Below are 13,526 nucleotides of genomic sequence, written 5' to 3'. Positions count from 1 at the left end.
ATGTGCTCCCATTCCATTTGCTCTACCACACTGAAAGCATTTTGAAGGTAAAAATTTAAAGTAAAAGTAATCTTTCTTATACTTTCTTTTTGCATATTTTTTTCAATTTTATTAAATATTCTCTGTACTTACATTTCAAATGTTATACCCCAGTCCCCTCCCTCTTCCCCCTCAACTTGCTTCCATGAAGGTGCTCCTTCTCCCAATCACTCTCTCCACCTCAGTGCCTTGGTTGATGATGATGTTGTTCTTCCCATGAGGGTGCAAACCTTACAGCTATTTCAGTCCTTTCTTTAATTCTTTCACTGGGGTCCCCATGTTCAGTCTTATGTTTAGCTGCAAGCAGCCTCATCTGTATCTGTGTGACTCTGGGAGAGCCTCTGAGGAGACATCCATGTCTGATTCCTGCCAGTAAACACTTCTTGGCATCAGCAATAGTACTTGGGTTTGGTGGCTGCATATGCTTTGGTTCTGAAGGTGAGGCAGTCTCTGTAGATCTTTTCTTCATTCCCTGCTCCTCTATTTGACCTTGTATTTCCTTCTATGTTTTGTTCTCCCTTCTAAGAAGGACTGAGGTATCCACATAAGGAAGTGGTTTGAACTCTCTTTTAACCATTTGATGTGCTTTACAGAATACTTCCTCCCATGTAGCCCAGTTCAATGAAGATGCAGGACATTTCCATGATCCTAGAAGTCCTCTTCAGCCTCTTGTTCAGGTCACAATAATTAAGAGGCAACACAGTGTGCATTTTCTGCTGCAGGTCAGGTCTACACAAAATCATATGAGTTCATGTAAATGGTTATTTTCTCATCATAAACTCTGGGCACGATCTATATCCTTGTCTGTTTACATCTGGCTTTTCTGTGATGTATTTTTATGAATAGGTTATTTAAATAAAGCCTCCATGAGTGGTGTTAATCAATGTTGTCATTTGTAATACAACATCACTGTATGTGTTGATGGGACATGGGTTGATATTTCAGCATGTTTGTACATATTCTAAGTAAATATGTTTCTGTGACTTTGTCATCTCTGTCTTCTCTAGGTGTGATCTCCTCTCTTCCTGTTATCTGCAGTACATGAGAGATGACTGCAGAGTGCTGTCACTCTATCATGCAGAGCCCAAGAGCTTATTTTTCTCTTTAAATGGACTTAGTCCCCATGTCATACCTTGCTTAACACTTTCTCATCTTTGACATTTATTATCTTATTAATCATTATTCTTCTAGGATAGACTTTTCTAGTTTCCACGTGTGAGAGATAAATGTGATATTTGTCTGTACCCGCCTTATTTATCTTCATATATTTTTCTCCATCCCTATCCATAGTTCTGTACATAAAAGGTACCATGCTTTTATGGTTAAATAACATTCTGCTGTGCTTTATTATTGCCTTCATCCTCTCATTTCAAGATATATGCCTAGGGTTATTCTGTTTATTCTCTAATATGACCTATTCTCTACAAGGCTGTATTGGTGTTGCTCTGGATACTAATTTTATTTCCTGAATATATTTTCTGCTTTTTGAAAGTGTCTCATTATTTAGCTCTGACTAATCTGAACCTTTTATTATGTAGATGATTCGGGCTTTCAACAGCCTCTTTCTTCCAAGACTTGGGATAAAAGGTACATTGCCAACATGCATACTAATTTGAAATACTGTGATTTTTAAAATATTTTCTTAATTTTTTAAGAAGTTCATACAATATTTTTAATAAGGTTAATTTTTTCTTTGCAACACCTAGACACATACTCACCACCTTATTCACTCAATGTTTTTCTTAATTTTCTCCTTTAAAACACACCGAGTCCAATCTCTGTGGGCCACCTACCCATTTTAATTTACATCCCAAGCACTGTTCCTTTCACAGTTCTCCCTTCATAGAGTCCCTCCCTCCATTTCTTCTCCCCTTCCCTCTGAGTGGGTTGGTTCCTTCCTGGGTATTCCCTCATACTATGGCACATGAAAAAACCTGCAAGGTTAGGTGCATCCTCTGCCACTGTGGCCAGACAAGGGAGCCCTAGGTGCCAGGGGCCTTGGTCCCTTCTGCTTCTTCTCTTCAGTTGGTGGCTCAGTCTCTGAGTCAAGAGTCCAGGAAAATTGATTCTGTTCTCTTCCTGTGAATATCCTATCTCTTTTGGGCTTTTAATACTTCCCCCAACTTTTTCTTAAGAGTCCCCAACCTCTGTCCAATGTTTGGCTGTGGGGATCTACATCTGTTTCAGTCAGCTGCAAAGAAGAGTCTCTCAGAGGACATGTATTATGGCTCCTGTCTACAAGCATAAGACAATATCATTAATAGTGTCAGGATTGGTGCTTGCCAATGGAATGGGTCTCAAGTTGGGCCAGTTATTGATTGGCCAGTGCTTTGGTTTCTGCTCCATTATTTCTGCACTGTTATTAGACAGAATAAATTTTGGGATTGAAAGTTTTGTGAGTGGGTTAGTGTCTTAATCCCTCCACTGAGGGTCCTGCCTAGCTACAGGAGGTTAGTCAACTAATCTTTAAGTATAGAGTCTATTTTGGAGTGTAATCTATAAAGAGAGATCACATCAGTAAACTAACTGACTCTACTTTTGCCACCAAAAGTTGAGCCTAGCCCCTCCTGGTGCTGGTTTTTTGTTTGTTGTTTTGTTTGTTTGTTTTATGTCTTGCAGAGATCTTTTGTATGCTGTGAAATCTCTGTGAATTCATATGTGCATCTTCCTCATTGTTTCCAGACATCCTTTGTTTGATGTCCTCTACCTCAGGCTCTTACAATCATATTTCCCTCACATCCTCCATAAAGACTTCTACATTTTGAGGAAAGGGTTGTGATCTAAACCTCCCATTTAAGTCTGAGCATGCTATGCTTCCTTTCTCTGTGTACACTGGCCAATGATAGACCTTCATGTTAATTGTCCTCTGCTGCAAGAAGAGGGTTCTCTGATGAGAGTTAAATGATGGACTGACCTATGGGTATCACAATAAATTATGAAGAGTTGTTCTAATGCTGTGGTCATTTAGTAGAAAGACAGTGAGGGCTATGATACATCTAGTCACAGTGCTTTGCCTTGTTAACAAGACTTCCTTCATTTGGGCTCTAGCTAAGAAGGTGGGCCTTAAATTTAGTTAAAGAGAAAGAAAGAAAGAAAGAAAGAAAGAAAGAAAGAAAGAAAGAAAGAAAGAAAGAAAGAAGGAAGGAAGGAAGGAAGGATGGATGGATGAAAAATTAGTTGGTTAGTATATAACATGTGTGCACTACTGCATCAATGGTCACATATTACCAAGAAGGATGTTGCTGTAGCTCACAGAATTCTGATTTTTCAGGAAACTTTTAGTGTTGCTTATCTCTTCACATGTTCCTTACTCTAGCCTTCCTCCCAACTTCCACCTCCCTTCATCATTCTTATCTAATGTTCTTCTTCCCATATGTGAAACATTGTATGTCATCTCCTCTTCTTCCTCTCCACAGTGACCTCAGAATTATTGGACTGGGTTTCAAAAAACATTCACTTGGGTGACAGATTTAAAGTAGATTAGAGTCAAGACAGTTTCAAGTACAGGAGAAGCCACAGATAACAAGTAAAATTCAGGAAATTCTTGGCTACTTGGCCATGGGATGCCATTATCAAGTTGAGATTACACATAGAGCATCCTCTCAAGAGATCAGAAGAGACAAAGTGACTCAGAGGCTAGGAAGCCAGGTGTGAAGGAGCATACAAAAGTCATCTCAGTGTCCTGCTGTGGGGGTGAGGGGGACAGCTGTGTTGCAAAGCATGGTTTAGTGGTGACAGGGAAAGAAAGCAAAAGCAGATCCTGAATGAGGATTGCTTCCATTCACTGAACTTGAACGCTTTCCACACGTTCAAGACGAGGCAGGCACAGATGTCACTCTTGATTTCTAGGTAGGAAATCAAAGGTAAATGAAATACATGTGGTTTGCCAATGGTGTGGTACAGACAAAAAAATACAAGAGGGTGTCATGAAAGAAATATATTAACTCCTTCCCTTCCTGACAGCAGACAGTTTGGAAGCAGACTTTGAAGTGATAAATGGTGATATTTTCTCAGAACCTGACAGACACAGCAGTGGACCTAGTACTCTCGCTCTCCATGGCGATGCTGTCTCTCAACCAGACAGTAGTGACAGAGTTTGTCCTGCAAGGGTTCTCAGAGCACCCTGGTCTAAGATTATTCCTCATAGGCTGCTTCCTGTCCCTCTACACAATGGCTCTAATGGGAAACATTGTGATCATTGCTTTGGTCACCTCCAGCACTGGGCTCCACAGCCCCATGTACTTTTTCCTGTGCAACCTGGCCACCATGGATATTGTGTGCACCTCCTCTGTGATTCCCAAGGCCCTGGTTGGATTAGTGTCTGAGGAAAACACCATCTCCTTCAGAGGATGTATGGCCCAGCTCTTTTTCCTTGTGTGGTCTGCATCCTCTGAGCTGCTGCTGCTCACAGTCATGGCCTATGACCGTTATGTGGCCATTTGCTTTCCCCTGCACTACAGCTCTAGGATGAGTCCACAGCTGTGTGCTGTTCTGGCCATGAGTGTGTGGACCATCTGTGCTGTGAATGCATCTGTGCACACTGGTCTAATGGCACGACTGTCTTTCTGTGGTCCCAACGTCATCACCCACTTCTTCTGTGAGATCCCCCCACTCCTCCTGCTCTCCTGTAGCCCCACATATGTGAACAGCATTATGACTCTTGTGGCAGATGCCTTTTATGGAGGCATCAATTTTGTGCTAACCCTGTTATCTTATGGCTACATCATTGCCAGCATCCTGCGCATGCGTTCTGCTGAGGGCAAGAGGAAGGCCTTTTCTACCTGCTCATCCCACCTCATCGTGGTCTCTGTGTACTATTCATCTGTGTTCTGTGCCTATATCAGCCCTGCTTCCAGCTACAGCCCAGAAAGAAGCAAAGTTTCCTCAGTGCTGTATTCAGTCCTCAGCCCAACCCTCAACCCTCTCATCTACACACTGAGGAACAAGGATGTCAAGCTCGCCCTGGGCAGAATATTGCCCTCTTTCTCACATTAAGCGGAGATGTGCAGATATGCAGTTCTCTTGGCCTGGGCAAGTCCTAAATAGGCCTTCCTGAAAACAGCCTCATGGAGCAAGGTGCTATCACTGTTTTAGAAAACCTTTGTATGATGCAAGAACTGGACAGTTTCCCTCACTGTAACCTCAAAACCCACAAAATTCTTAGTGGCAATGTAAACAAAACACTCAAGCTTTATTTCCTGATAAGTACAAACCATTTCAAATGTAATTAAAGTTTATCTAAATAGAGATTCCATGTTTTGGACTGGAAGATTTCAGTGGGTGACAGTGGTGAGTGTCACAGAATAAATCTCTTTCATCCAGTTGCTTCCTGCAAGTATCACAGGGCCTTGTTTAAGAACTGGGACTTAGAATCTAAATCTCACAAGGAAGGTTGAGGGGCCAGCATGGCCACAGTGTCTCAGAAAGGACAAAGTTCAGTGGCTTGGCTTCTCCATTTCACAGCTCCCTACTGAGGTGTGGAAGTCAAAACTAACATGGAGGAAAAGGTCATTTATGGAACAGAGGTAAAGTTTACATTTCAAAACTGAAGTTACATATGTCACACAGCTTACTTATGACAATAATGACAACCAAATTCATAGGAAAGATTCATTATTTCCAACAAAAAGCTTTTGGGAAACTAGATGAATGACTGCACACAGAGGGTGAATGGGAAGCCTTGTCACACTCTCTGTGACAAGTACCATACACAGACAAAAACGCTGGGGCTGAAACTCTTCTTTCACACAACCTATTGTAATCACATTCTTTCTCCTCCCGTAACTTCCCGGTACTACCTACCTACTAGCCTACTCATCCAAAATCTCTTCTCTCTTTTCCAAATAAAACTCAAAAACACAAAACAAATCTAAGCCAGTAAGGGGGAAAAAAACTTCATTTCGCATTAACTTATTACTCCTGGCTAAACTTCTTAAAACACTCCAAAAACATCAAGGAGGAAAAGGAGGAAGGATGGGAAGGTCAAATGTGGCCACTGCAACACTGGTGGGACTTCAATGCAGTGGAGAAAGGGCAGCATCTGCAACAACTGCTGCTGAAAAGATGCTGCATCCTTTTCAGACTAAACACGTTCTTATCAACTTCCTTTCTTCTTCCTAAAGAAGGCTGCACCACGCCTGTGCATGTGATGTAAATTAGGTATGTTGCAGTACCTTTCGATTCATCCTTGTGACCAAAATACCTTTTAAAACATTTATTCTGTCTTGTGGCTTCAGAGGACTCAGTCCGTGGACAGGCTTATTGTTTTGTCCTATAATGAGATAGTGAATATGTGGTGGAGAAGTTTCCTCCCATCATGGCTGCCTAGAACCTATAAAAGAGAAACATCTGTACTCAGCCGGCTTTCTCCTTTTCCCTTTAGCCCATGCTTTCCAGTCCCCAGTCCCCAGTCCTGGGGGTGCCACTGCTCATATGGACACTAATCCTCCCTTTTGGTAAATCCTTTCTGGAAACACTCTCACCAGCTGACAGGTTAGCTTCTGTTGTGAAGGGAACAGAAGAGGTGCTAAAAGAATACAACCTGAAGTGAGGCTGTGCAGTTTGCCAGGCAGTCTGAAGGCTTAGCTTTGATACCTGCTTTCTGGCTTTAGAGTCTGGAGAATAACATGCAGGTCCTTCTGCAGATGACAGACTCAACGGACAAATCCAAGCGTGATCTCCAAGACAATGCGGCTCTTCATCTACATAACTAAAAGGCATTCTGGACATTTTCTTTAGTTTCTACTCTCTTGAATCACAAGTTGAATAAAAGAGCAAGCTAGGAACATAAGAAAATAGCTTTTGAATGTGGGTTTGATAGTATGTGTCAAGTCTTTGAGAAAATTTTGTATGCATCAAGGACCTGACTTTTCATTGAGTCAGAGTTGGCCACACTTCAGCAAGCTGACATGTGGTGATGCTAGGAATGAAAATAAGATCAGAAAAGGGATGTGGAGAGTGTGAGAGGACAGTAAGGCCTCTGCTTTGATGCAACTATTGACCCAGAATGTAGACTATAGCATTCAGATCCTGAAGCCAATGACAGACTCTCCAGAGACAGACTCTGTGTTCACTCTGACGATGCAGCTCGTCATCCATGTGACAGCAAAAAGTCCTGCACCTCTATTCCAGGAGCTTCACTCTCCCTGAGCCATCAGACCAGGGCAAGGCACCTAGGACACAGGCCAAACCCAAGAAATTAGATTGGACCCCCTTGGGTCAAGGTTTGCTAGCTGTCAGAGTATCTCAGATGACTCGGATTCTGGGCCACAGCAAGGAAGCTAGTCCTCAATCCAGACTCAGAAGAGCTTCCCAAAGAAACAAACAAGGATCCCAGGCTGGCTCTGAAACACTAAACACCAATAGTCATATGCCACTCCAACATGTGCTTGAACCACATGGGGCCACCTAGAGCAGACAAGATGCCACTGCCAACTAGAGAAGTGTACTAGCAATGAGCACAGCCCGTAACCTGACTTGGGCAATCAGTGCAGTGAATACTGAGCTTTTCCCTGGATATGAGCCATGAGTCCACAGTTGGGACAAGGTTAAGCCTATTGTACTATCCACCATGGCCTCACCAGCAGGTACACAGTGTGACAAAGTGCTCTTAGCCAAAGCCAGGATGAAAATGAGATTCAGACTTCTAGTGAAAGTGCTATTCTATACTAGAGCTCATTCCCAGAGATTTAAGGTATTAGGTGCATGTTGGTGAAGTTCTTACAACACTGTGATGCTCAGATCACTCTCCTGCTAGGGTCTTGTAGGAAGAGAGATGTAGCAAGATTGTGTTATGCTGGTTCTGCTCCCATTTACCAACCAGAAAATCAATGTCAATATGATAAAGGTCCTGTCACAACCGGCAGGCATATGCAACCACTTCCTGGGATAAACCTTCACTCTGTGTGTTTTTACCTTCCCAACCACAAGGCCCTCTAGACACTGTTTGTTTGTCCAGGCTGCCCTAAATTTCAAGAAGACTGTCACTGGCCAATGCCTATGGTATGTATACAGCGTCCTGAACACCTCGTGTCCAGATCCAGTTGCCAGTTTTAAAAAAAGCCAAGGTATCATTAGGAAACATTTCATTGACTTCTTTTACCAATCATGTTTGGTTCTATCCTGGGTCTCTAGGATATCCAGCCTCCCTCCCTCCAGGCAGTATCAAGGGTGGGCTCTTTCTGTGGCATGGTTCTAAAGCTAATCCAGTCATTGGTTGGCCACTCTCACAATTTCTGTGCCAACTTTACTTGTAGACAGGAGCCTGATATAATTGTCATCAGAGGAGGGAGATGAAAATATCCTCAGCCACACAACAGATGGAGCTCAGGGAATCCTGCAGAAGAGGGAAAGGAAGGATTGTAGGAATCAGAAGGGTCAAGGACACAACAAAAAACCCCACAAAATCAATAACCTTGGCTCATAGGGGCTCACAGAAACTGAACCCACAACCAGGGAGCCTGCATCAGTCTGACCTAGGCTCTTTACACGAATGTTCCATTTGTGTAACTTGGTCTTCTTGTAGGAGTCCTAACAGTGGGAGCAGGGGCTGTCTCTGACTCTTTTGCCTGCTTTTGGAACCCTTTTCTTTCTTCTGTGTTACCTTACCTGGCTTTAATATGAAGGGAGGTACCTAGTCTTATTGCAACTTGATATGCCGTATTTGGTTGGTATCCCTTGGAAGCCTGCTCTTTTCTGAAGGAAAATAAAGGAAGAGTGAATAGAGGATAGGAACTGGGATGTTAGGAGAAAGGGGAAACTGCAGTAGAAACATAATATATGAGACAATAAAAATTAAAATGAAAACCAGATAAACTTTAGTACACCTTAGTAAAAGTATGTCCCAAATCTTGCCTGGAAAAATTTAATTATACAGTACTTTTTGCAGATCTAAAAAGAGAAAAAGCCCATATTTTCTCTTGCAATGGTAGCTAAGGCACTACCAAATGCCACTCTATTTCCATGTCTTTGAGGCCAGCAGCAATTGGCAAACTCCCTGTATCAAGATTCGGGGGTCTGAGAAGTGAACCACAGTGCCATATGGCCTTGAAAATCCCCTTGATACTATCTCAACTCTCCTGGATACCTATTTTCCAGAGGGGTCATGAGAAGATTGCTGCCTATACAGTCTCTTTAGAGTGCTGAGAAAGACAAGAGACAGATGCAGTATAGGGTCATTCTTCCTGCTTGGGGAACTAAGGTGAGTTCATTGCATGCTGCCCCTAAAGAGAAGAGGATGAGATAGACAGATCCACAGATAGTCAGAGTAACTGTGTCACTTTTATGGTGACAGACAGACTAGAGACAGGAGCTGCTGCTGAGAGGTTCTCTCTAAACATCTTCTAGATCATGTATCAGGGATCTGGCTCCAACCACTCCTGAATCATGACCAATATGTGTCCACTGAATCTTTCTGTATTTGTGAATAAGGCACATAAACTCCATTGGGGCCAGGAATGCTTCAATTCCCAAACACTGGAAAAGGAAAAGTCACAAGTATGAACTTATCTGTATGGATGCAGGCTTGGGGCTGGACATCCAGTAGCTAGTAGACAGAAATCTAGATAGATAGATAGATAGATAGATAGATAGATGATAGATAGATGGATAGATAGATAGATAGATAGATAGATAGATAGATAGATAGATAGATTGTGAGAAAGCAAACCTGTGACTTCCTCTGTAGACATCAGAAGTATTTGCAGATATGCATCCATATTTTTCTGACACAGAAGACACTCATGATCTTAAATGTCCCAAACTCTAGAAATACATTTATAACGCACACACACACACACACACACACACACACACACACACACACTAGTTCAAAGCCAGCATATATCACAAAGCAAAATCCTGTCCCTCCCCCTCCCATAATTACATCCTGTACTAATTATATACAGACTTTCTTCTTATCATAATTTCCTTAAACTTCAATATGACAATTTTTCTAGCATATATATTGTATTAAGAATTACAAATAATAGTTTGTCCCTTTGACAACCTTGGCTCCCCTCTGCCCATAGAAGGTGGGAGGAAGGAACTCTGCCTAGGATTATAGGAAGCAGGACAAAGGATGAACTCTTTCTGGTTTAGCTGCTTATCCCAAAGACGGTTTTGTTCTTTTCTTCTTTCTTGGTGAACTTTTACATCTTAACATTTTAGGTTCCCAAGGTTCTCCACCCCACTGATTTTAATACTTAATAAGCAGAGACTATTCTGGAATATTATCTTAAGTGCTCCTGCAGCTAACCTACAACTGCTCTGCATAGAACAAGACATGCTAAGAAAAACTTCTGTTTGAAGATGAAATGCTTGCTTTTAGGAAACACACTCCCCATGGCCCTATGAAACTAGGAAATTTTCTAGTTGAATTCCCAAGTGGCAGTTTTCAATATGCTACAGACACCCAGATGCTGAAAGAGAAGCCAGCTGGGTCTGAGGTTCCTCAGGGTCTCACTACACAATTCAGTCTGAAAGGCTTCTGTCTTGATGTTCACAGTTCAGAGATATCTGTAGTAAGCATTTTGGTTTCTTTAAAAAATCACTTGTTTAGGTTTCTGTTTTAATCCCAGATGTGAGAAATGGTGCTTTTGAATTGTCCACAGCAGCTAACTGATTTGTCTCGTGCTCTTGCAGAGGTGTGCTTCTGCCAGCTGAAGATAGTTCGAGTTTGGAATTCTGGACCATTCTTGAGAGGGTTGTAAAAATGCCAGAGCCCCAATAGGCTGTAGCAGCTGCTCCTTCCTCTGCTGCTGCTGGTTCCTCCTGCTGCTGGTTCCTCCTGTTGCTGGTTCCTCCTGCTGCTGGTTCCTCCTGCTGCTGGTTCCTCCTGCTGCTGGTTCCTCCTGCTGCTGGTTCCTCCTGCTGCTGGTTTCTCCTGCTGCTGGTTCCTCCTGCTGCTGGTTCCTCCTGCTGCTGGTTCCTCCTGCTGCTGGTTCCTCCTGCTGCTGGTTCCTCCTGCTGATGGTTCCTCCTGCTGCTGGTTCCTCCTGCTGCTTTTGTTATTTGCTGGGTTGCTGAATTTTGGTTTGCTGTTTGCTGGATTGCTGGTTGGAGATATTTAGACAATAAAGATTGGACTTGCCCCAAGGAACTCAACACCCCTGATCATTAGGAATTAGTTTAAAGAGATCTATGCCCCCTTTACCATTTAACAAATCTCATCTAACTAATAGAAGAGAAAGTGGGGAAGAGCTTAGAACACATAGGCACAGGGGAAATTTTCCTGAAAAGAACACCAATGGCTTATGCTCCAAGCTCAAGAATCAACAAATGGGACCTCATGAAATTGCAAAGTTTCCATAAGGCAAAGAACGCTGTCAAAAGGACAAAACAGCAACCAACAGATTGGGAAAAGAGCTTTACCAATCCTACATCTTGCAAAGGTCTAGTATCCAATATATACAAAAGAACTCAAGAAATTTGACTCTAGAGAATCAAATAATCCTATTAAAAATGGGGTACAGAGCTAAACAAAGAATTCTCAACTGAGAAATATGGAATGGCCAAGAAGCACCTAAAGAAATGTTCAATATCCCTAGTCACCAGGAAAATCCAAATCAAAAGAACCCTGAAATTCCACCTCACACCAGACAATGGCTAAGATCAAAAGCTCAGGTGACAGCAGATGCTGGCAAGGATGTGGAGAAAGAGGAGCACTCCTCCACTGTTGGTAGGATTGTAAACTGGTACAATTACTCTGGAAATTAATCTAGAGGTTCCTCAGAAAATTGGACATAGTACTACCTGAGGACCCAGCTATACCACTTCTGGGCATATACCCAAAAGAAGCTCCAACATCTAACAAGGGCACATGTTCCACCAAGTTCAAAGCAGCCTTATTTATAATAGCCATAAGCTGGAAAAAACCCAGATGTCCTTCAACAGAGGAATGGATACAGAAAGTGTGGTACATTTATACAATGGAGTACTACTCAGCTATTAAAAACAATGACTTCATAAAATCCCTATGCAAATGGATGGAACTGGAAGCTGTCATCCTGAGTGAGGTAACCCAGTCACAACAGAACACTGATGGTATGTCCTCACTAATAAACAAATGCCAGCCCCAAAAGCTCTGAAACAATTCTCAGAAATTATGAAGCTCAAAAAGAAAGAAGGCCAGATAGTGGATGCCTTAGACCTTTTTAGAAGGGAGAACAAAACACTCCTGGGAGGAAATAAAGGGACAAATAGAGGAGCAGGGATTAGAGAAAAGATCATCCAGAGACTTCCTCACCCGGGGATCCATCCCATATGCTGCCACTAAACCCAAGCACTATTGCTGACGCCAAATAGTGCTTAATGACAGGAACCTGATATAGATGCCTCCTCAGAGACTCTACCAGAGCCATACTGATGCAGAGGAGGATTCTTGTAGCTAACCATCAGATGAACATGGAGACTCCAATGAAGGATCTAGAGAATGGACCGAAGGAGCTGAAAGGGTCTACAACCCCACGGGAAGAACAAAATGATAAACTAACGAAACCCACCACAGCTCCCAGGGACTAAAACACCAACCAATAAGTTCACATAAAGAGACCCATGGCTCCAGGTGCATATGCAGCAGAGGATAGCATTCTCTGGCATAAATGGAAGGAGAGGCCTTGGTTCAGAGAAGGTTTGTTTTCCCAGTGAAGGGAATGCCAAGGCACTGAGGTGGGAGAAGGTGGTTGGGAGAGGGAGCACCTTCATGGAGGCAGTGGGAGGGGGAGGGGGATGGAATTGGGGGAAAGGGGATAACATCTGAAACCTATATACAGAAGATCTCCAATGAAATAAATAAATGAGTTAATAAGTAAATAAATGTTTCTTATCTACCTATTGATCTAGTTTTGGGGGTTGGAAGGGTTTGGGGTGGAGAAAGGTGAACCCAATAAAGTAGCCAAAAAGTCCAGCCACAGTTACCTACCAACATCAAGGAGTATTGACTCATATCTGGACAGCCTTTGCTGTGTGATGCAACCCAAGAAAACCTATGCCCCATGGGAGGTCTTTCCCAAGCACTGGGTCATGTGTCCTTGTACCTGACAGCCAAGACCACAGTGGAGATTATTCAGAAGATTATTCCCAGGACAGATAGGTGACAGGTGTTTTTCTGTGTTCCTGCTGTCTGTGGCCAGAAGCCAGTTGCCAGCCCAGTACCTGCTCAGTTGTTTGCCTCCAAGTCTCAGGCAGGTAGAATTACAGCAAGGGAGGGCTCGTGGTCATGGTACTTACTCACAGGTTCTCGTTCACCAGGAAAGGATGTCAGTTTTTCTCTAACTATGAGAGTCCATTCATGAGGAAATCTGTTTGTCTTTGGTAACATGTATCATGGGTGGGGAAAGATCATCTCAACAGAGGTGAGTAGAGAGCTGATTCCTACAGGATTTCCTGACAAGAGTCTGGGCAGACAGGCTGCAGTTTCACATGCCCCAGACCCTCAGAAGCTGGGTGGCTCTGTGTTCTCCTTCAGGCTGGAGCTGGGAGAGTCCAGA

General features: G+C 42.9%; 1 protein-coding gene across 1 annotated transcript; it reads left to right on the top strand.

Annotated features, from left to right (window-relative positions):
- Positions 1-4,077: 4,077 nt before the first annotated feature.
- Positions 4,078-5,034, top strand: LOC308418204 (olfactory receptor 13A1-like; the record flags this gene model as incomplete). The annotated part of the gene is made up of 1 exon (XM_080913581.1): positions 4,078-5,034. Exon 1 carries the CDS (start codon positions 4,096-4,098, stop codon positions 5,032-5,034), a length of 939 nt encoding a protein of 312 aa, XP_080769707.1. The 5' UTR covers positions 4,078-4,095.
- Positions 5,035-13,526: the final 8,492 nt, after the last annotated feature.

The sequence above is a fragment of the Micromys minutus genome (assembly GCF_963924665.1).
Source record: "Micromys minutus genome assembly, chromosome: 2".
NCBI classification, from domain to species: Eukaryota; Metazoa; Chordata; class Mammalia; order Rodentia; family Muridae; genus Micromys; species Micromys minutus.
Note: the sequence above shows the minus strand (reverse complement) of the source record. Positions and strands in the feature narration are given on the sequence as shown.